The 23,671-nt window shown below is 46.7% G+C and overlaps 2 protein-coding genes across 25 annotated transcripts in view; both read right to left on the bottom strand.

The window, feature by feature from the left end:
• ISCU (iron-sulfur cluster assembly enzyme) overlaps positions 1-23,671 on the bottom strand; it is a 627,706-nt gene that overhangs the window by 315,570 nt on the left and 288,465 nt on the right. Inside the window, exon 1 of one of the 20 annotated variants that reach the window (XM_050749894.1) lies at positions 5,649-5,652. The exons of 14 other annotated variants lie outside the window; for them this stretch is intronic. The gene's annotated coding sequence lies outside the window, so the exon portion shown is untranslated. 5 more of the 20 variants (XM_050749922.1, XM_050749923.1, XM_050749924.1 and 2 more) reach the window with 5 other exon arrangements.
• WSCD2 (WSC domain containing 2) overlaps positions 1-23,671 on the bottom strand; it is a 125,905-nt gene that overhangs the window by 4,960 nt on the left and 97,274 nt on the right. For all 5 annotated transcript variants that reach the window (XM_050749756.1, XM_050749760.1, XM_050749757.1 and 2 more), the window contains 3 exons: positions 20,864-21,038; positions 14,137-14,301; positions 5,714-5,914 (listed from right to left, as the gene is read on the bottom strand). In XM_050749756.1, the coding sequence (XP_050605713.1) occupies positions 5,714-5,914; positions 14,137-14,301; positions 20,864-21,038 (541 nt within the window). The remainder of the gene's footprint in view (positions 1-5,713; positions 5,915-14,136; positions 14,302-20,863; positions 21,039-23,671) is intronic.

The raw sequence follows: 23,671 nt of genomic DNA, 5'->3' as shown, positions 1-23,671 counted from the left end.
CAGTATGGAGATTACTCAAAGAACAAAAAATAGACGTACCATTCAATTCAGCAATCCCACTACTGGGTCTCTACCCAAAGAGAAAGAAATCATTACATAAAAAGACACCTGCACACATGTTTAGTGCAGCATTATTCATAACAGCAAAGGTATGGAATCGACCTCAGTGTCCATCAGTGGAGGACTGGATAAAGAAAATGTGGTACATATACATGCACGTGCATACGTATATAAAATGTTTATTTTATACATTTACATATATTAAGAAACCTGCACTTGTACATCCTAAACATATAAAAATAAATAAATTTTTAAAAAGAAAAATAGAGCACCTGGTCTGATCAGCTCCTGCCCTCTTTTCACTCCAGGACCTGGGAAGCATGACTTCTAGGCTGCCTACTGCTCACTTCACCTTCAGACTGTTGTCTGAGACCTGGGGTCTGTTCATAGATGACTTTGCAGTCAGACTGCCAGGGTTTAGAACCCAGCTCCTCCCCACATGAGCTATGTGACTTTGGAGACGTTACTCGATCTTCAGCCTCAGTGTACCCATCTGCCAAGCGGTGATCTGGATAAGACCCACCTCCTACAGATGCTGTACAAATCGAGCGAAATAAGATTTGCAAAGATCGCCGGGCGCGGTGGCTCATGCCTGTAATCCCAGCACTTTGGGAGGCCGAGACGGGTGGATCACAAGGTCAGGAGATCGAGACCATCCTGACTAACACAGTGAAACCTCGTCTCTACTAAAAATACAAAAAATTAGCTGGGCGTGGTGGCAGGGGCCTGTAGTCCCAGCTACTGGGGAGGCTGAGGCAGGAGAATGGCGTGAACCTGGGAGGCGGAGCTTGCAGTGAGCCGAGATCGCGCCACTGCACTCCAGCCGGGGCACACTACAGCCTGGGCAACAGAGCGAGACTCCATCTCAAAAAAAAAAAAAAAAAAAAAAAATTTGCAAAGATCCTGGTACAGCGCCTGGGACAAGCAAGGTGCTCAATAAATATTGGTTAGTGTTATGATTATCACGATGCTATTCATCCTCCTGTATCTCCTGACTCCCTACATGCTCCATCATTTAGTCCAAACATCCCTCCAAAAGCACAATAGATATCCAAGCTATTTCAGCAGCAGATGTTTGTCCACCTGGCCACCTCCTATGGCAATGCTTCCTCTCTTGAAACTCAATTTACTTTGTTGGAAAGAAGAAGAAGAAAAATTAAAAACCAAAGTCCTCATTTAACTCAGGATTCCTGATCATTGATTGCTGTCTGCAAATTGGGCAATAAAGCCATGGAACATTGGTAATGAGTGCTGGTTCCACCGGAACTGTCATACAGGTGTGCCTGGCAGGGCACGGGCTGGCCAGCCTCCCCTCCACCTTCTTGTTGATGGAAAGAACTGGGGCCTGATTAATAGCTTAACTGTACTTAATTCCCCATGGAATCATTAAACACAGTATCTGTTTCATTAAACAGATCCAGGACAATTCACCTTGTATAATCATATCACATAAAATTTTGCTCTGAACTCACTCTAGGGAGATTGTAAAATTAACTCTACGGAACCCAAAGCAGAGCGGGGTTGGTGGTTCTAGGAGTCTGGACTGAGCGGTAATTGCGAGGGGGGCAAGGGCATGGTGGGGTGAACACACTCAAGAGCTAGGTGACCTTGGCTCTTATAGGGTGACCTTCACATACTTTGTCACTAAGGGCATCCAAAAGCAGCAGTTCTCAAACCTTAAAGTGCACATGAAGTGTCTGGAGAAGTCTTGTTAAAATGCAGATTCTGATCCAGGAAGACTGGGATAGGGCCTGACATTTGCTTGCCTAAAAATCTCCCAGATGATGTCCATGTCACTGGTCCACAGGCCACATTTTGAGCAGCAGAGGCTTATAGCAATGGTTCTTAAACTAGGGTGCTCATCGGTATCACCTGGAGGGTTTGTTAAAACATAGATTGCGGCCGGGCACGGTGGCTCATGCCTGTAATCCCAGCATTTTGGGAGGCCGAGGTGGGTGGATCACGAGGTCAGGAGATGGAGACCATCCTGCCTAACACGGTAAAACCCTGTCTCTACTAAAAATACAAAAAATTAGCTGGGCATGGTGGCGGGCGCCTATAGTACCAGCTACTTGGGAGGCTGAGGCAGGAGAATGGCGTGAACCCGGGAGGCGGAGCTTGCAGTGAACTGAGATCGCACCACTGCACTCCAGCCTGGATGACAGAGCGAGACTCTGTCTCAAAACACACACACACACACACACACACACACACACACACACACACACACACACAGAGATATTGCTGGAGCCCCACTCCCAGAATTTCTGATTCAGCGGGTTTTAGGATGGGGCCTAAAAATGAGCATTTCCAACAAGCTCCCAAGGGAGGCTGATGCTACTGATTTAGGACCTTAAAGCAAGGGTCTCAAACTCAAGTGTCTCCAGAGGCCAGATGGTGAATGCAAAGGGGAAGAATGGGCTGAGTGGAGACTGGGGGTTCCGTTCTTTAAGGAAGGCTCTCTGCCACAGCCCTTGCATACCTGGGTCAGGCCTCGGAGGGGGCACTTGGAGAAGATCCCTTCTCCCATCTCAGACTCATGTAGGACCCTGGGCTCCCAATATGAGATGAGGGTGGTGGATCCCCCTATCCCATACTCCCTGCAGCCTCTCCATTCAGCCTGTTCCGACTCCTTCCTTAGTGTTGGTTTAGAGCTCCCAGCTGTCTTGAATAAGGAAAAAGATAAGAGATGGATGGCTCTTGGGAATTAGGAGACTTGTCTGAACCTAAGATAGGGTTGAGGTTCCTCTTCCAGAATATCTGAATGTACCAAAGGGTCAGCAACGTTGTAGGCAGTAAAGCCTGGTGGTTAATGTCTTGGTTTGAATCTCAGCTTAGTCAGTACCTACGGTCTTAGCCAAGAGACTTCTCCCTTCCTGGGATGGCTCTCTCACTTGTAAAGTGGGGTGTACTGATGGTCACTGCCTTTCTTACCCCCTGTGGTCCCTAGAGAGCTTAGATGGGATATCAAATGTCAAGTGCCCACAAGAGCTTCCCAGGTAAGCCCCTTTTCTGTTCACTTGGGACAGCAGGGTGCCTGGGAGGTGGGAGAACTAGGTCCTAGGGCTAGACCAACCTTGGTGGTCTCTGCTTCTCTCTGGCCTCAGTTTCCCCACTACTCAATAGGAATCAGTGGTTCTCAGCCCTCCATGCACATTAGAAGCAGCTGGGGAACTTTAAAAATATTCACACAATGCGGGAGTGGGGTGGGGACAACACACATTGGGGCCTGTCAGTGGTGGGGAGGGAGAGCATCAGGAAGAATAGCGAATGCATGCTGGGCCTAATATCTAGGGGATGGGTTGATCTGTGCAGCAAACCACCATGGCACACGTTTACCTATGTGACTAAACTGTACATCCTGCAAACGTAACTCAGAACCTAAAATAAAAGTTGAAAAAAATATATTGACGTCCAGGCTCCAACCAGTAATAGTCCAGGGTGCAGCCTAGGCACTGGGGTTTTCCCGCTCTCCTCCAGGGACTCTAAGGAGCAACCAGCACAGAGGCCCACTGAGCTCACTGATGTCCCAGGTCTTTTCCAGCTTTGACAAGCAGAGTCTGTGCTACTACCATTTGCACATATGAATATCTCAGCCTGGCGACCAGTGTTTGCTTTTGATTGATTGTTCTACCAACAAATGATTCAGAGGCCTCTCTACCCCTGGGAATGACTGGACAAATGTCACCACCTATCCAAGCTTCCACCCCCTCACTGAGAAGAGGAGTGAGGCAGAGGGAGGAACAGACAAACCGCCTTGAGTGAATTGGGACCCAAGGGGCAGTCCCAAGGGTTTTAATGAGCAAAGTCAGTGTTGAGGGTGTTACCGGTGGATTGCTGAGTTACATCATCCTGCCCTGCTCTGTTCCTCTCTGGGGAGGGGCTGGAGTACTGGAGCAGCCTGGTTCCTGGAGGCTGGATGAGCTGGGGACAACTCACGTTTGCAGAGCGCCTGCTGTGTGTCGGGGGCTCTGGACTGGGTGATTCATAGCCACCAATGGTTCATCTAATCCATTATCACAGTGCAGTGCTGAAGAACGTGGGCTCTGGAGCAAGATTCCCTGGGTTCAAATCCCAGCTCTACCACTTTATGGAAAAACTCCTCCCAACCCCAGCTTTATTAAGGTCTAATTAATGTACATAATACTGCACATAATATATACAATTTAGCAACTTTGGTTATGTGGATACACTCATGTTACCATCACCATAATCCGTCTAATATATATTTCCATCACTTCTGGAAGTTTCCTTTAGTCTATTTTCTTTGTTCATTTTTGTGTATAATAAAAAACACTTAACAAGAGATCTACCCTCTTACCAAAATCTTAAGTAAAGAATACCTTCTTGTTAACTAAAGGCACTATGTTGTATAGCAGAATGGTGGAACTTACATCTTGTATAACTGTAACTTCATACTCATTGAACAACAACCTCCTATATCCCCCTTACTCTGGAAAAGCTCCTTAACCTCCCTGAACCTAGGTTATCACATCTATAAAATGGGGACAATTATGGCGGGGATTTAAGAAGTTAGCCTTTTCCAAAACCCTCAGTAGATGTGACTTTCGTTATGGTGGTGGACATCATCCTATAATGGATATGGGACTTTGAGGCTGAGAAGGGTTAAGAATACTCAAGATGGCAGAAGTTGGGTCTGACTTCAAAGCTCTGGCTACTGCCCTGGGTGGCTGCTCTGCATTGAAATGTTGATCCACACAGCCCTCTGTCACCTAGTAAGTGCCAGAACTGAGTCTCAAACCCGGGTCATCTTAGTAAGTTCCATGCTTGGGGCTCAACACTGTCATTTCCCAGCTGTGTGATGTGGGGCAAGTCATTTAACCTCTCTGAGTCTCGCCACCCAGAGTTGGGAGTGTTCATTGAAATGATTCCCTGTACCTGTGCTCCTAGGACCTCGTGGCAATACAGCCACTGACCTGGGGCTGGATTCAGGTCTCCTGACTTCCAGGGTGGGGCTCTTTAACCTGTTTCCATCAATCCCACATCAATTTCATGAGCATCTCCAACACCATGAAAGTCACACCTACTGAGTGTTTGTAAAATTATTAAAGCCTCACTGTTTTATAATCTTCACTTTATAGATGGGGCCATCTAAGTTCAGGGAGGTTAATGAGCCCTTCTGGGAGGTGGTAGAGCTGAGATCTGAACCCAAAGTTTTTCTCCTGAGCCCATGATTTTAATCCCCTGTGCGATGCAGCATCCTGGCTCACAGAAGGTGATGCTTGTGGGTGGTAGGGTGTTGTGGGAGGCACCTACTCTACTGGAAGCAGGGACTGGAGCATCACACGTGCCCTCCAGGATGCCCTCCGGGGTTTCTCGCATGAGGCATCCTCTCCTGCTGGCCATGCTGGTCTGGAGCGCTGGACCTTCCCACCGCCCCCTGCAGCCCAGGGGCCCTCCCCCCCCCCCCTCTCCCCTCCCCCCCTCCCCCTCCCCTCCCCCCTCCCCCCCCCCTCCCCCCTCCTCTCCCCTCCCCCTCCCCCCCCCCCCCCCCCCCCCCCCCCCTCCCCCTCCCCTCCCCTCCCCTCCCCTCCTCCCCCTCCCCCCCCCCTCCCCCCCCCCCCCCTCCCCCCATCCCCTCCCCTCCCCTCCCCTCCCCCCCTCCCCCCCTCCTCCCCCCCCCGAACGGTACCTTTGCCCTTCCAGTGGGCATGCGCAGCAAAGCCTATGTGGCCGCCGTACTTGCGGTTGAACTCAGCCATGAGGGCCTTGTAGGGGTTGCGGATGAGCAGGATGGCGGCGTCGAAAGCCTCGATCTCTTTCTGGCCGCTTTCGTGCGTCTTGATGCAAATGGTCCGTCCGCTGCGCCAGTGGTCCCGCTCACCTTTAAACCCTTCCGGCAGCCAGAGGTAAGGAACAGGACCGGTGAGCCGGGGAAGCAAGAAACCCACCCTACTCCCTTCTGGGCCACTTCAGGAATCCTCATGCATTTGTTCACTCAGTCGTTCGCATATTTATCGAGCACCTACTATGTGCCAGGCACTGTGCTAGGACCCTGGGATTAAAATGATTTACAAAAACATTCACGGGTCTTCAAAAATATTCACGAGTCTTCCTGTTTTTGAGAGTTAGATTGTTCCACAAATAAGTGTAAAACCACTGCCCTGGTGAGTGTTACAAAAGGCGAGTATTAATGCTTGGGTGCTGGCTAGGCATAGTGACTCATGCCTGTAATCCCAGCACTTTGGGAGGCCAAGGTGGGAGGACATTATGCTCCCAGGAGTTCGAAACCAGCGTGGGCAACATAGTGAGACGCCATTCTCTACAATAAAAATTTAAAAAAAAGAAATTATCCAGGCATGGTGGCGTGCACCTGTATGTAGTCCAAGCCACTTGGGGGACTGAGGCGGGAGGACTGCTCGAACTAGAAGGTTGAGGCTGCAGTGAGCGATGATCGTGCCACTGCACTCCAGCCTGGATGACAGAGTGAGACCCTGTCTCTTGACAAAAAAAAGAAGAGAAAAAGCTTGGGTGCTGTGAGAGGGGCCAGACAGTGATGTACTGGGTGATTCCTCTTTGTGGGGAGTCAGTGTCCCTACCCCACTGATGATGGGCATGGCCATATGACTTCCTGTGGCCCATAGAATGAGGGTGAAAGTAGGTTTTTTCAGCACAGTCTCAAGATACATCATATATTTCTGCTTACTTTCCATGAGGCAGCTCTGCTATCACCATGAAAGGACATGCCCTGGGGGTGAGGGGTGGGGGATTGGTCCCAGATGATGACAGATACATAGAATAGACATGGTCCCAACCTGCCCCCTGGGGATGGGCAGCCCAGTTAGCTCAACCAAAATCATTGACCTAGTCAAGCGGCATACAAAAAGGTTTCCTGGGGGAAGAGATGCATAAGTATAGAACTGAAAAATGAGGAGAAACTTACCAGCTCAAGAGAGCTGGGAAGGGAGGGCCAGGGGCTGGGAAAAGCAGGTGCAAAGGGCCTGTGGTGGTTGGGAAGAAATCTTGTCACATACGAGTGACTGCAGAGGGAATGCAGGTAGCAAGAGGGGAGCATGGGGCTGGAGAGGGTTATGGGGTCTGTGATGAAGAGGCCAGCACTAGACCAGAAAGACTGGGGAACCCTTAAGAGGATTTAAGCAAAAAGGAGGGGCATGATCAGGTTTTCCTTTCAAAAGCTGAGGAGCTGAGAGAAGTTCTGTGCAGCTGGAGACTAGTCTAAGCCCTTTACATATACTAAGCAATTCAATCCTCTCAACAATTCTACAAGGAATTTTACAGATGAGGTAACTGAGGCAGAGATGTCCAATAACTCGCCCAAGTTACAGAGCTATGGAAGAGGCGGAACCAAGATATAAACCTGGGCCATCCAGGCTCCCGGCACACATGTGTCCTTCACCCTCTAAGTGCCCCTTAGCTCATGCAAGCTAAGGCATTTGGATACGATATTAAGGCCAGGTAGAAATGTTATTGTACTAGACCTTCAAGATACTGGCTGTGTTTGCAACCCAATGAGTCATTCTGAATATCATATCACCTCTCCGGGCCTCAGTTTTCCTCATCTGTAAAATGGGTCCATGCACTTTCTCCCTCACAGGGCCATTGTGAGAAATTGATGAGGCCCACAGTAACACTTCAATACATGGCAGCTAATGCAGAATAAGACTTAGGGTGAAATCATGGACTGAGAAGTCGCCTCGTATCATCAAACATTGGAGTATCGTTTCTTCCCTCCCTGTTGTACTCTGGCTTTTAAGATGGATGGAGGTGAAGACTGGCTTGATATCTGCTCCTGTTCCTGGAGACCAGGGTCCAGAGAGGTGCAGCCTCTCACATGTGGCCACTAAGCAGAAGAGCCAAGAATGGAATGTGATTTTTTCAATCAGGTTCCATTCTGGGACTTGCTAAGTTAAGTTGCCTGGGATAAGCCTAGCCTTGCAAATTAGCACTGGCCTGTGCCCATGAGAAAATATTAACCCACAGCCTTTGAGGTCGATGGGAAGCACAGTGTCATGGAAAAAATCTCCTCCAGAGGAGAATGAGGAATAGGATGTAGGGGCTTAAGAGAGAGAGCTTTGGACATAAACATTTATGCAAGGCAACGCTGGATATAATTTCATGTCATGTGTTCTGGTAGAGCTCTACATGACATGGACAAAGGGCTTTCCATGCATGGTTTCATTTTATCTTTATGAAAGTCTATTTCACTACGAGCACAGCAATGGAAAACACAGGCGGGGGTATACCGGAACTCACACAGATTCTCAACGAGGAAAAATAAATTGCCAGAAACATGAAAGGATGGTCAAACTATTTTCAATCAGCTCCATGCATTGGGATACCCAAGTTACAACATTTCTATTTGTTCATGATGGGGTCAACTTAGCACAGTATTTATCAAGATTAAAAACCAAAACAAAAAACCTAGAAAAGCTATAAATATTGGGAAAGATCTGTTTCATATTCCAGATTCTGGTTGCCTGAGGAGTTTATCTATAGGAGTATTGCAAATGTAGAGAAAATTCCATTTAGCAGAATAGCTCCCAGAGAGGGAAGAGTACTATGTCTGGAAAGGAACTTTTGAGAAGGCACATAGAATAGGTTTGCCTGAAGAACAACAGATAGTTGCTCAATTGTCTTCTAAAGAGGGCCTGTCTAGGTAACTGCAAGGGAATAATGGATGCAAGCTTTGAGCCAGAGCGGAATTGCTGAACTCCACCACAAGGGTGTCTCCCTCTGCACTCTCCTTGACATCCAGGATCCAGCATCTCCATGACATAAACATGATATATTTAAATCCTATCTTTTAAGAGTCACCAAAATATCAGCTTATTTTGGGCACCCATGTGACCCTCAAACTCTAAGGAGCTGCCCAACTGTCCCAGGATTTGGAGAAACAACCTTGTTTAGGGCCACAGAGAGAACAAGACATGTTTTTCCCGTCTGTCTTCCAAACCTCTGTTACTATCGTTGCTTGTGCATTTTTCAGTTAGGGGAGCTAAGATACAGAGAAGGGAAGTGGCAGAGACTGCACATCTCTGCATGCCCTAGAGTTTACTGGGACTGGAAAGTCTCATCTTGGCTCCAGGCATGGACATCCCTGAAGGCTGGTGGTTCTCCAGGACAGTGGTATTTGCTTTGAGGACAAGGAAATCCTCAGAAATTGTTGTCCTGCATCAGCTGGGCTGAGAGGCTGCCAACTCTGTGGGTTGATGTACCAGTCTGAGAACATCATCCTGCCCTTCCCTCTTATGTCTTCCCTCCTTCAGAAGTCAGGGCTCTGGCTCCTCACATACCACAGAGCTTGAGCCTGCATTAAGGCAATGAGGTCTCTGATATGGGGAGAGGTAGGGAGAGGGGGGGATGAAGCCTAGGGAAAGGGGAACAGTAAGAGAGAAAGACACAGTTACCTGGAGAGAGGGAGGGACTAAGACAAAGTGAGGGAGAAGGCAGGAGTTGGGGGAGATAATCAGACACAGAAATAAAATGAGACAGGAACAGATAAGGGGAGATGGACACCTAGAGAGAGAACAACAGAGAGAGAGACACGAAGAGAGAAGGACAGAGAGGCAGAGGCACATACTGGGCAGAGGTAGACATGCAGAGAAAGGACGAGAGAGAGAGAGAGAGAGAGAGAGAATGAGCACCAGATGGCAGATGGACACAGAGACAGAGAAAACCATGCTTTGCAAATGGCAGTTGCACCCAGTGAGGGAAAGGGAAGAAAGACCTAAGTGGGACAGACACTTGGATTCTGGGAGGGAAAGGTCCCTACATTTCTTCACTCATTCACTCATTCATTCCCTCCCTCCCTCCCTCACCAGCTCATTGGTGAAGTGGAACCTTTGCCAGACTGAGGGAAGAGCAGGTTGCAGAAAAGTACAGGAAAGAGAGAAAATGTTGGGCAGCCCAGCAGGCCTAGGAGGGTCCCGGGAGAGCACCCGTCTGACACATGCTTCTTACAGAGGAGGAAACTGAGGTCTTGAGGGACAGGGAAACGTGCTTCCAGCCATTCAGCAAGTTGATAGCAGAAGAAAAGAAACTCTAAAGGACTTAGATAAATCAGCAAGAGTTGCTGGGGGATCAGCTCATTGCACAGATGCTACCCTTCCAGACCCACCAAGTTACTGTCTTCTCTTCTAATCAGTGACCTCCTAAATGTCCCACCCACTTCCCCTTTGCCTCAGCACTGTCACTCCCTGGATAACCCTGCAGCCTGATAAATACCTCCCAGTCCAAACCTGTGGCCAGAAGACTATTTCCAACACACCAGTCTCAGCACATCACGTCTCTGCTGAAAACCCCACAATATCCCACCCCATTCCCATTCCCATAGCCCTCATGACAATGGTCACAGCTCTCAGAAGGGCATTCTAGGTGCTTTGCCAAATCCTATTCTGGATGTTCCTTCTACCTTACACCCCAGCCCCACTACCTCCCTTTTCACCATCTAACAGCATGGAACTATTTTTATTCACCCATCACATTGTGCCACTCTCCTCCTTGTCTCTGAGCATGCCATGGCCTCTGCCTGGGACACCCTCTTTTCCCTCCTTCTGAGTAACTCCTATCCATCTTCTGCACGCATACCTCAAGACTGAGTTAGAAAAAATATAAAGTGCCCATCACAGTGCTGGGCCTATTGTAGATATTAAATAAGGGCCCACGATGATTAGAATTATTAACAGCGATGTGAATATATTCATAATAATAGGGCTATGATGAATGAATGTCTGGGGTACAAGAAGGGTAAAGGACGACCTGTTAAGTCTGCCAGAGACACAGCAATGGGGAATTTGACCTGCAGCCTCAGGAGATGGTTTCCAGGCCAAATAAGCAAGAAATAAGGGTGGGGGCGGTGGGGATTGACGTCCCAGAAATAGCACGTGCAAGTCGCCAGTGCATTCTCGAACTACAAAGAGCTCATTATACCTGGGGTCTGAAAGGGGCTGCAGAACTTTGCCCCAGTGTGGCAAATGCAGCAAAGGACTTCATGAAGTTAAGCATCTTTCAGCTGCAAGGTGATGTGGGGAGAGACTGGGCAGGGTTAGCTAGATTGACTGATGCTGTTGGGGGGCAAGCAGCTCTTCATTTTGTCTGCACCCCACTGTCAACTCCAAGCTCCTAGGGAGAGTTCAGTGTTAACTGCAAGGGCTCAGGCTGCAGGAAGGATTTTAAAGCTCCTAATGAAAAGGCAACTACATTCAAAGCCTCAGCTGTCTGTGACCAGCCCACAACCCCCTGCCTGTCTCAGTACGAATGAAGGAAACATCCAGTAACTAGACACAGCTTGAGGCAGGGAATTGCCACCGGGGGGTTATGTTTTCTTCTTCTTCTTTTTTTTTTAAATCAAGGTAAACTTTTAGTAGGTGTCTCACTCCATTAATGACCCATTAATATTGCCCACACTAAAGCATTAGCAAACACAGGGAGACAAATGAATTTTTGGAATGTTTTGGGTCTGGAAGTAAGAATGCTGGGTTCTTCGTCTAGGGCCAGGGGTCTTGGCTCTGGTTTTGCAGTGGAATCCCCTGGGAGCTTATAGAAAACACCCATGCCTGGGCCCACTCCTGAGAGTCTGATGGAAATGGTCTGAGATGCAGCCTGGGTGTCAAGACTTTAAAAGCTCCCTGGGCAATGATAACGTGTAGTCAGAGACTAACTCCCTTTGCCTTTGAGTAAGTAAATGACTGTCCTAGTTACATAGCATTTAAAAAATGTCTGTTTTACACCACAGGCTCACACATATTATTTCACAAACATTATCTTGTTATATTTTTTGGAAAATCTCTGAGTTCAGTACTGACATCCCCCTATTACAGATTAGGAAATGAAAGCTCAGAGAAGTGAAGAGTTTTGCACAAGTTCTCACAGCTGATAAGTATCAGAATGAACTTTCAGACTGAAAATCAGATCTCCTGACTCTATCTTAAGATTCCATTTCTTCTTCTTCTCTGAAGTTAGGAGGTTGACTTAGATCAGATGGCAAAGACTTGGTGTATAGGCCACCATTCCCCATTCTCCACTTTCAACAGGCATCACTAATAGATTAAGGCACTTTGTTTCAGAGAGAGAATAGAACCTTTCTTAACACATCATCCTTAAGCAAAAATTCATTGGAATCAACACTAGATGAAACCAATTTTGGTCCCTGAACTAAATCATCCTGAGGGACCCCTTCTGTTTGTGACATTCTAGGATTGCATGAGCAGGGTTGCTGCCACAGCCAGGAGCATGAGAATGTTGGCTAGCCATGGCATCCTTTCTGAACCTGCATTCCACAGCCACTGCTCCAGGACAAGCCAGAGAGATTCTGGAATATCCCAGTGCTCTTCCCAGCAGCTCCCACAAAGGCAGCACAGCACAGGGGTTAAGATCATAGGGATGGCTGACAGCCAGCCCTGGGTTCAAATCCTGATATAAGCATGCAATACCCTCAGCATGGAGCTTCATATGTAATAGGTGCTTAATAAACAATCACTCAGGCCCAAACTGGAAATTAATAAATACGTAAAAAGCTGGGATTCTTAAGCAGATTCCCCTGCCTGACCCGCTGCCAACTCCAACCATCAGCCTGTCCCTCTTCACCCTTTTTGCCTTTTCTTGCCCAGTCTCTGCCTCCCTCCTGTGTCTCGCCCTGAGAAAGACATGCCCCCTGGCTCTCCCTGAGCTAGGGTTTGGGGATGACTCTTTATTGGCACCAAGCTGTGCCTGGCTAGTGGCTGGCACCCAGAGAAGAGTACCCAGAGCCAACTTTTATTGACGACATTGAATGTGGCCCAACACAAATTCGTAAGCTTTCTTAAAACATTATTAGATTTTTTTTTTGTTATTTTTATCTTACTTTTAGCTCATCAGCTATCATTAGTGTCAGTGTATTTTATGTGTGATCCAAGACAATTTTTCTTCTTCCAGTGTGGCCCAGGGAAGACAAAAAATGGGACACCTCTGCTTTGAAACAACCTCATGAAATATGTACTCTTATCTCTAATTTGTGCATGAGGACACAGGATCAGAGAGGTACAGTAAATTGCCTAAAGTCACAAAGCCAGGAAATGGTCTTCAGCTGGTTTGCAGACACAAAGACCATGGCCAAGGGCTGCTCCACATGTAGATGCAAAGCCTCCCACAAGAGGAGGCCTTGCTTCCCTGACGTCTCCCACCATGCCCAGGAGAGGGCTTCATGCCCAAGGGGCATTTCATCCATGATTTCTTGTTCCTCAGTAAGAAACCCAGGAATTTCTCACCTGTATAATAGAGTAATAAAGATGTGGGCTTTGAAACTGGGAAATACTAGAATGCAATCCCCAATCAGCTTATTGAAAAAAAAAAAAAAAACAAAAACATTGTGTGACTTTGGGCAAATTATTTCTCCTCTCCAAGCCTCAGTTTTCATTTCTGGGAAAGAACATCATCCTCCTACCTCACAAGGTTTCTATGCAGGGTTAAATAAGAATATGGCACCTGGCCACCTACTAGGTGCCAGGAGAACATCTTTGGCAATCTGAACCTACATGAGGCGCCTCACACACAGTTGGTGCTCCACAAATGCATGCTGGGACACCTAACTTAGGAAGTGCATCCAGAACATTCCAGTGCTCAGTAAACATCTGTGAATGGAATGAAAATAGAGTACCCTGCATAGTGAATATTGTCGACTTAAATCTGGAGAGGACACCTGGTGAATAGTAGGTGCTCAATAAATGTCCCCAAAGTGAACTTAGTTCTTGTACCTCTATTACATCAAAGAGTTGCTGCAGGAAATATCTGTAATGAGGTACCAGGGCACAGTAGGTGTTTGAGAAATGTTTGTGGTAACCTAAATGGAGGAAAGGTAGCAGGCATAGGATAGGTACTTGATAAATGTCAGTTATTGAATGGATGCTAGTGGAGTATCCAGGACGTGACTGAAGAAATGTCTGTGGGGCATAAAGGAAGTAGGGAGTACCAAGCATGCAGTGAGTCTCAATAAGTGTGCCTGGGAGAGTTGAGTGGCATGCAGTAGGTACTCAAGGAGGAGTATTCCCATATCTTCCAAGGGGGGACCTTCCCAAGCCCAGGGAACCTCCTGCCCTGCCCTCCCTGCCGTCTCCTCACCTTTGTTGTAGAGGGAGCCATCGAAGTAGTAGCTGCCAGTGTAGAAGCCTGTGGCCAGCTCAATGAGGTGGCGAGCCCATGTGTTGCCGGCACCTGGAAAGCTGGCCAAAGCAATGAGTTGCTTGGACTTGCCCGGCAGGAACCTTCTGTCCATGCAACGGTTGTCTGAAAAGGGCGGAGCATGGACAGAGGTCAAAACCAGGGGCAGATGGAGCCTGTCTGAAAGGGACCAGGGTATGAGCCCCACCCCTGCCACTTCTCAGCCAGGTGATCAAGGGCACAGGACACTTGCGTAGGTCATGGGAAAGCTTCACTGGGCCTCAGTTTTCCCATCTGTAAAATGAGGGAGATGGTTCCTCCCTCGTAGGGTTGAGGTGAGTGTTAAATGGGATAATAATGGGAAGGGATAAGCACAGTGGTTAGTCCATAGTAGTGATCCAATAGAAGTCAGCTGGGAGGGTGAATCTTCTCTCCAGCCCCAGTTTACCCCCAGCAGAGCAAGTCTTTCCCATTCACCCGTACCCTTTCCTCCAGATTGAAACCGTCAATAGCATCCATTATGTATTTTCTGTTATTCTTGTATTTTGCGGACTCTGAAAAGCCAGAGAATCAGGAATATTCAAATGGTACTCACCACCTCCCAACCCATTTTACAGATGAGGAAACTGAGGGCTAGAGAAAACTAATACATATGCCTTTTGAACATAGGATGCAGTCCAGAGTTCTTATCTTGGCCTCTAAGCCCACATGGTTGGCCTTTGCAAACTCACAGGCTCATTCTAATCCACTCCACCACATGCCAGTCACCTGGTCTCTCCGTCCTTCCTCTCCTGTGTCTTGCTCTGTCCTGACATAGCGCCTTCGTGCATGCTGTTCCCTCTCCATTGCCTCCTACCTGCCTTTGCTTTTTGTTCTTCAGCTCTCAGTTGAATGGGTTCCTTTGTCTATCCGTCTGTCTTTCCTTCCTTCTTCCTTTCCTCTTTCCTTCCTTCCTTCCTCTCTCCCCTCTTTTCCTGACTCCCTGGGCTATCATTAGTGCATTACTACATCCATCTCCTTCATATTGTTGATCACAATTGCAATTCAGATAATTATTCATGCAATTAGTCATGTGGTCAGAAACCCTGCCCGTATTGTGTTTTTCTGATTCATCAAAAGTTTCCACAATATCTGGTATACAGCAGGTACTTAATAACTGCTTCTTGATTGGATGGATGAATGGGTAGAATGATGACTGGGTGGATAACAATAATATCTATTAATATCTATTTTGTGGGGCTCTTGTAAGGATTGAATGAAACAAAGCATGTAATATGTTAATACTCTAAAGTGCTCAAAAGGCATAGGTATTATTTTTCTCTCGCCCTCAGGTTCCTCATCTGTAAAATGGGTTGGGAGGTGTTGAGTACCATTTGGCTATTTCTGATTCTCTGGCTTTTCAGAGCCTGCAGAATGCCATTACCATCAGAGTTAACAGAAAATGCAAGTCCCAGCACCTCCCACTGCAACCCCAGAGGGAGCTAAGAAAGCACAAGCTTTTCTTTTGGTTCCCTCAGTTGCAAAGGCATCTGAGGGAAGGCTCAGAGCAGGGGGCGCTGGAGCAGAAAGGAAGATGAGAGAATCCCAGATCTAGGCCTGGAGGCCCCAGGTCTCAGTGCTGCCTTCTTCAGCCCAGGACAGATGAACTCCACCCTTGTTTACCATCCAAGGGAAGGCAGGCAAACCTCCCTCACCTCCCATAGCACCTCACCTCCATCTCTCCCTGTTCTGGGGAAGTCACTCATCCCCTGCTCATGTGTGTGGACTCCATTCCCTCCTTCTTCAAGCTCCTTGCTCCTTCCAACCCCAATATTTTTTCTCTCTCAATCACATTAGCACTCAAACAGGAACAAATAGCTCCATCATTTAGAAAGAGCCCCTTCCAGCGACCACCAGCTCCCCTTCACCCCATCACTGCCATATTGTCAGCAGAGTTGTCCATATTCCTTCATGTTTCCTCCCTTCCATCTACTCCTTGGCCCTTGCACTTGGCCTCTTCCCTGTTCACTGCCCCGAACCAGTTATGGGCAAGGTCTTCAGTGACTGCCCCATGCTCAATTCAACAGACAAGCTCACCTCACGTGATTACTCAGGCACAAGGGCAGATCACTCTGCCCTCCTATAGGTAATTCCTTCCCAAGATTTTACTGGGGTCTTTCCTGTTCTGCATTAGCTGCTATTTGTTGAAGTCTTACTATGAGCCTCATTGATTTCACACAAAAGCCCTTTGAAGGAGAGGTGTGAAGTCCTAGATTTAAATTCCAGTTCTTCCATAGGAAAAAGATGATCTATCTGAGCCTCAGCTTGCTCACCTATAAAATGGGACTATTAAGCAGTGATGACAGCCTGAGGTTGTTTAGGAGAATGAAATTCATGAATGAATGCAGTGTTAGAGTAAGACAAACGTGCTGGAAGTGCCGATAGAATAGATTGTGGTTCCTGGTATTGTTGCTGCTAGCTGGAGGTTCAGCTCTCTTCTCCTGCCTGTTTAATTTTTGTTCTGAGACTAATAGATTTAGGAGAAAATAAACCAAGGGACGTCTGTGGCAAAGCCAGGTAAGCTTCAGGGAATGGTTTTCATTGGAATATACTGCAAAAAGGAGCCCAGACACAGGAACTTTCTAGAATATGGTTATGTTTTACATTTTTATAGGGGAGTGGATTACCCAGTTGACATTAACCAGTACACTTAAAATATGTGCATTCCGCTCTATGGAAATGTTACTTCAGAAAAGCTAATATTGAATTATAACCAATGACAACATCCTGAAGTACAATGATGCTTGCAACTTACTTTGAAATGCACCAAAAATTAGGAAGGATTGAGGGATGGAGAAATGGAGAGATGGACAATAAAGTAAATATAGCAAAAGTTAACATACATCACAAAATTCTATGGAATAAGTATATAGGTGTTCACTGCATAAGCCTTGCAACTTTTCTGGAGGTTTGACTTTTTTGTTTTTCAGAATAAAATGTTGGGTTGATAGGTCGGGTGGGGCAGACCAGGCTCCTTAATTTCCCCCCAAAACAGAATTCTCTATTCAAATACTTCCTGGGAGGCCAAGGCCAACCCCAAGGTAAAAGCTGTGGTTTTCAGTGCTATAAAGAAAGTTGATTTGGTTCCTAAGCCCTATAAATTAAGCAGCTATTAGAGGCAATATTATATGCAGTTCTGGAATCAGACCAACCTGGGTTTCCATTCAGAACTGTCATGGCCTACCTGTGTGGCACTGAACAAGGCTTTCCACTCACTAAGCCTCAGTTTCCTCACCTATGAAACAGGGCTAATAAACCTTACACAATTATGTGGGATAATGACTGTGAATTTTTCACAATGTATTTTGAGAAGCTAGGGTTGAGAGTGCAGTCTTGGGACCTAGATTTCCTGGGTTTGAATCCCTACACTGCCATGTCTGAATTGTTTGACTTTGGCCAAGTTACTCAGCCTCCCTGTGCCAAGTTGCCTCATTTGTAAAATGGTGAATAACAGTGCTTATGCAACTGGACTGTTTGGATGATTAGATGATTTAAGGCAGGTAAAAGATTTGACAGAGCCTGGCACAGAGCAAGTGTTCAATAATTATTTAGTTCCCATAGGGGGCATCAGGGCTTAGCACACAGTAGGTGCTCAATAAATGGCAGCCCTGGTGGGCCAGGCTCTTGGCAGGCTGATGAGCCACATAACTGTCAAACCTCCCCAGTGTGTAGAAACTGCAAGAGTGACGTGGAAAAATGGAAGCCCTAGTAATGGCCTGGGGGTAGGGCACTGGGAATGAGCAAACTCATCAATTAAGGAATCGTTATCTGCTATTGAAAAGGCGCCAGTGTCTGTTCTGGCCACCTCAAAGCCGTTCATGATCACAGGGTAATTAATCTGTGTATGACTTTCCCCTGGAGGCTAAGGCAGCACAGCTCTGCAAAGACTAACCAACATTTCCCCGAAAGCTAACAAAGACTCATCCTTCCCCTTCAGACTGTAAATAGGGCCAAGAGCCACATGCTCACTAGGCTCTCAGAAGGACTTTAGCTACCATAGAAACAGCCACAGCTGATCACCACTGTTACCCCATCAGTCAAACAGGGACAGGCTATTGGTGGGGCTGCCACTAGCTCGTACAGCACTTTTGTGCAAATCAGAAAAAGGTGCCCACTCCTTCCTCTGGACAGATGTTCTGCCATCCAGGGCACACAACATGTGGCTGGCTTTCAGACACCACTTTTTCTGTTGGCTGTGCCAGTGCAATGCTCAACCTGCTCAACCACATATGGCAGCTTGGTGACTGGGAAATGAGAAGGAAGAGGTCTAGTCCAGTGGTGTTTTCTTGGCTCTCCAGACTGTGGGGAGTGTCACTGGAGCATGGGCAAAGGTTTCCAGCAGGGGCTTTGGAGTCAGACACCTGGAAACAAATTGCTTTTGTAGATGTATAATTGTGGCCAGTTCCCAATCTCTCTGAATTTTAGTTCTGTCATCTGTAAAGTGGGGATGATACTGCCCTGATCATAGGTTTACTGTGGACTTCACATCACTAAATGAGATGAGGCTTGGCATAAGGACCAGTACATAGTAGATGGTCAATATATTCAGACATTGAGGTGATCCTTTAGGGGCTTCCTTTGGGCTGTGTGTCCTGGCGAGGGATGACCCCCAATCCCCACCCAAGTGCCACCCACCCTTCATGATACCTTGGTCAGGAGAAATGGGTTTTATTGGGAAAGTTTATAAACAGTATGACTTAAGGTAAGTTCCTCAACTGTTCTGAGTCTCAATCCCCTCCCCCGCCCCATAGTAAAGAGGGCATAATGACTGTTCCCAACTCATAGAGAGTTGAGGGGATTCAATGAAAACATGCATATGAAGGATGCAATACTGAGTCTGGCACAGAGGAAGACCTCAAGAAACTACAAGTGTTGCTGCCTCCTCCTCTTGCTCCTTCTCATCACCATCATCATCATCATCACTTTCATCATCACCATCATCAGCACTATCAGCATCACTCTTTTCACTATCATCACCATTATCATCATCACCATCATCATAATCATCACCACCATCATCATTATCATCACCATCACCATCATCATCATCACCATCACCATCATCATAATCATCACCATCAGTATCATCATCACCATCACCATCAGTATCATCATCATCGTCATAATCATCACCATCACCGTCATCATAATCATCACCATCACTATCATCATAATTATCATCACCATCACCATCATCATAATCATCACCATCACTATCATCATAATTATCATCACCATCACCATCATCATAATCATCACCACCATCATAATTATCATCATCATAATCATCACCATCATTATCATCATCACTGTCACCATCATCATAATCATCACCATCACCATCATCATAATCATCACCATCAGTATCATCATCATCATAATCACCACCATCATCATCATCATCACCATCATCATAGTCATCACCACCATCATCATTATCATCACCATCACAATCATCATAATCATCACCACCATCATCATTATCATCACCACCATCATCATCATCATAATCATCACCATCACCATCATCATAATCACCATCAGTATAATCATCATCATAATCATCACAATCATTATCATCATCATCATCACCATCATCATCACCATCACCATCATCATAATTATCGCCATCAGTATCATCATCATCACCACCATCACCATCATCATAATCATCACCATCATCATAATCATCATCATTATCATCATCATCATCATCATCATAATCATCACCACCATCATCATCATCATCACCATCACCATCATCATAATCATCACCATCACCATCATCATAATTATCACCATCAGCATATCATCATCATCATCATAATCATCACCATCATTATCATCATCACCATCACCATCATCATAATCACCATCATCATCATCACATCACCATCATCATAATTATCACCATCAGTATCATCATCATCATCATAATCATCACCATCATTATCATCACCATCATCATCATCATAATCATCACCATCATTATCATCATCACCATCATCATCATCATAATCATCACCATCATTATCATATCACCATCATCATAATCATCACCATCACCATCATCATCATCATCACCACCATCATGATCATCATGTCTGGTAGCCCCAAGAGACAGAAGAGGAGATAACAGTAAGTGTGGATTCCACTAGCAAAGGAAGAAGACTGCAAGTGGAAAGGATGAGTGAGACAGGGAGAGAGAAGAAGGAAGAATTTATATATAAATTGACAAAATCTTAGAATTGGAAGGAACATTGGAGGCTAACAGTCTACAGTTTCATTTTACAGATGGAAAAACTGCAGCCCAGAAAGGGGAAATGACTTGTCTCGGATAAAGCAGTGAATCTGTATTGCAGCCTGTGGGAGACTCAGTCTTTCTTCTCATTCGCTGTCACTACAGGAGCCACCAAGGGTCCTCAGTGATGAGGGATAGAGATGGGTCATCAGAACGCTCCCTACCCTGGGAATTCCTTCTGTTGCCCATCCAGGAACTCTAAGCCTGGTGGAGTTCATCATCGCTGCCCTCTGGCTTGCATGGTTTTCTCCTTGCTGCAGGCTGTGTGGGACGGACTGGCAGGGACACGTCTGGGAGGGAAGCCATTGGGAGTGTATCTGGGGTCCACTGGGGAAGGGCCTAGCTCACCTTGGACTTGTGTCTGGTACACAATGAAGTAACTAGGAGTTCCACAGCTCTCAAACTCCTCCGCGCTGCACTTCTGGGCACAGAGCTGCTCATCCTCTCTGTCATGGAGTGGGAATCGGGTGGTGGGAAATCCACAGTGGCAGGCGGTGCCTGCAAGAGCTGCCAGCGGGTACTCCTGGGGATGGAGTGGGAGAAGAAGAGGAAGAGAGTTGCTAAATCCCTGGACAGCTTCAGACTCCAAATGGAGAACAGGATTTGCATTCCAACTACTGCCTTCTCTGTCAGTCTCCCTCAACTTGAGGGTCCCCAAATTCCATCCACAAACCGTGCTTTTATGATTTTGCCCTATCTGTGCACCTACTGTACTATTGTTTACTTATTAGTTTCCTTTAAGTCGATTCACTTTTTGAAACTTAAATTTCAAAGGATACTTTGTATTGCTACCACTAATAGTACTTGTGGGCAAGTAGCACTTCCATACATCTCCATACTGTAAATGCACGTAATACAGAAACAAAACAAGTGATTAAATTCTACCTAGGCACTCTGGCCAACCAAGACTGTGAGCCTGGGATTGGCTCCATTTTTCCTGCATAGAGAGTAGTTAAGGGGGAGAGGTGTTGACGCTTAAACACTGAGACAAAGCTTTCTCCTGGAAAGAGAACTGAAAAAGAAATCCCTTTCTCATGGTCATGCAATACACCACAGTAAATGCCCCCTTGGTGAGATGGTGAGATGAGACCCATGCTTTGGGAAAAGCTGTCTGAGTCTGCTCTTTTAAGCCAAAGGAGATACTGATACCCCTGTGTACCCAGAGTCTTTGTTGGGAGAGCTGCTTCTGATTGCTTTATTTGTTCTATTGAGCAGCGAAGTGGGGGCAAGATGGACCTGAGATCTGGTGGGCACGGGTTTGTCTTTTGCCCCATTTACTTATAAACTGGACCCACCACCCCTAGTTCTTTCTGGTAGCCGGCCCAGGAATAATCAATCTGGTAGCAAACCAGGGTCACACCTGTGTGGCTGGATCCAGCCAGCTTTGCCACAGTAGCTTTAGTTTCTTTCCTAGAAGATATTAAATAGGAACTGCGGCACCTAGCTGAAGAGCAGAAGTGCTGATATACCGGAGGGTCAGCTTGGGCCATGACTGATGACATTTTCTAAATAATGAGAATCCTTGAGCCTCCTCTGACACCCTAAACCTCAGACCCTCTATCACGACACAAGCGGTTCTGTATCCCTGTCCACTTGATCACCTTAGTTTCTTTCCTTTGTCCCGTAAGGAGATCAGAGAAAACAGGAAGAGGGAGGTTTGCAGGGAGACTTCTTGTTCCCACATACACACCCTCACTTCTCTCCAGTCCTGTGTACAGTCTGACACTGTGCTACGCTAGTTTGCCCCATGATTTCACTGTCATGTGGCTGTTTGTCCCCCCAACGCCAGGGGATCTGTAGGTTTCCCCAGGGCCCTCTGGAAGTGAGGGAATGCCATGTGGGTGGAGGGATTCCTGCTAAGGGGAGAGCTGGACCAAATGACAGCCAAGCCTCCTTTAATCTCACAAATGTCACTTCCCATCTTCTAGAATGCCTGTTAGGAGTACAGCAAGTCCTTAAGAAATGCTTGGTTATTTGAGGTAGGCTGGTCCCTCTTGAATGGCTGTGGGAAGCCTCTCTGGTGGGGTCACCAAGGTGGCTCAGAAGTTTAAGAGCTTGAATTTGGAGTCAGTCCCCAGTGTGAACTCCAGCTCTGCCACTCGCTTCTGCTGAGAGCTTAGGCAAATGACTTCACCTGTCTGAATCCTGGTTTTCTCATTTGTGAAATGGGACTGAAAATGTCCAACTCATAGGCTTGGCCTGAGAAGTAAACCGTATGATCCACGGTGCAGAGGGCTGCATGGAGGATGTTCTCAGCAAGCAGCCACTGCTGTGATGCTGCAGCCTTTTAGACTTCCAGAGAAATGCTTCAGGCATTAGAAGCCCAATGAGAGAAATAGCCAAGCAGGATGACTCAGAGCAGATGGGGGCATCCAGGACTCAGGGTGTGGTCTGAGCACCCAGGAGGTGCCACAATGTAGATAAAGCGAATGCCTGCATCCTTGAGGATAGAGATTGTATCTTGTTACTTTGCATCCCCAGCACTAAGCAGGACTACTGATATACAGTAGGGTCTTATTAAATATTTGAAGATTTGGCGTGATGGTGATATAGGACCCATGCTTTGGGAAAAGCTTTCTGAATTTGTTCTTTTAAGCCAAAGGAGATACTGATACCTCTGTGTACTCAGAGTCTTTGTTGGGAGATGTGCTTCTGATTGCTTTATTTGTTCTATTGAACAGCTAAGTGGGGGCAGGATGGACCTGAGATCTGGTGGGCAAGGGTCTGTCTTTTGCCCAATTTGCTTCTAAACTTCACCCACCACCCCTAGTTCTCCCTGGTAGCTAGTCCCGGACTAATCTGGTAGCAAACCAGGGTCACGCCTGTGTGGCTGGATCCACTGAGTCTGAGAACACTCAGACAGCTTTTCCCAAAGCATGGGTCCCATATCACCATCACACTAAGGGGGCATTTACTGCAGTGTATTGCATGACCGTGAGAAAGGGATTTCTTTTTTCAGTTCTCTTTCAAGTCCTGCAGAAGAAAGCTTCTTCTTGGTGTTTGAGCATTTATACCTCTCTACCCTCAACTACTCTCTAGAATGAATGAAATGCCCAACCATCTTTTGGTGGTGGAGGAGGTATGGTTCTCCTCTGGACACTTGAGTAATTAGCTCATTTTGAGAAAACACTGGAGCTCCTTGGACATTGCTGAGTG

Source organism: Macaca thibetana, chromosome 11 (assembly GCF_024542745.1).
Source record: "Macaca thibetana thibetana isolate TM-01 chromosome 11, ASM2454274v1, whole genome shotgun sequence".
In the NCBI taxonomy this organism is placed as follows: Eukaryota; Metazoa; Chordata; class Mammalia; order Primates; family Cercopithecidae; genus Macaca; species Macaca thibetana.
Note: the sequence above shows the minus strand (reverse complement) of the source record. Positions and strands in the feature narration are given on the sequence as shown.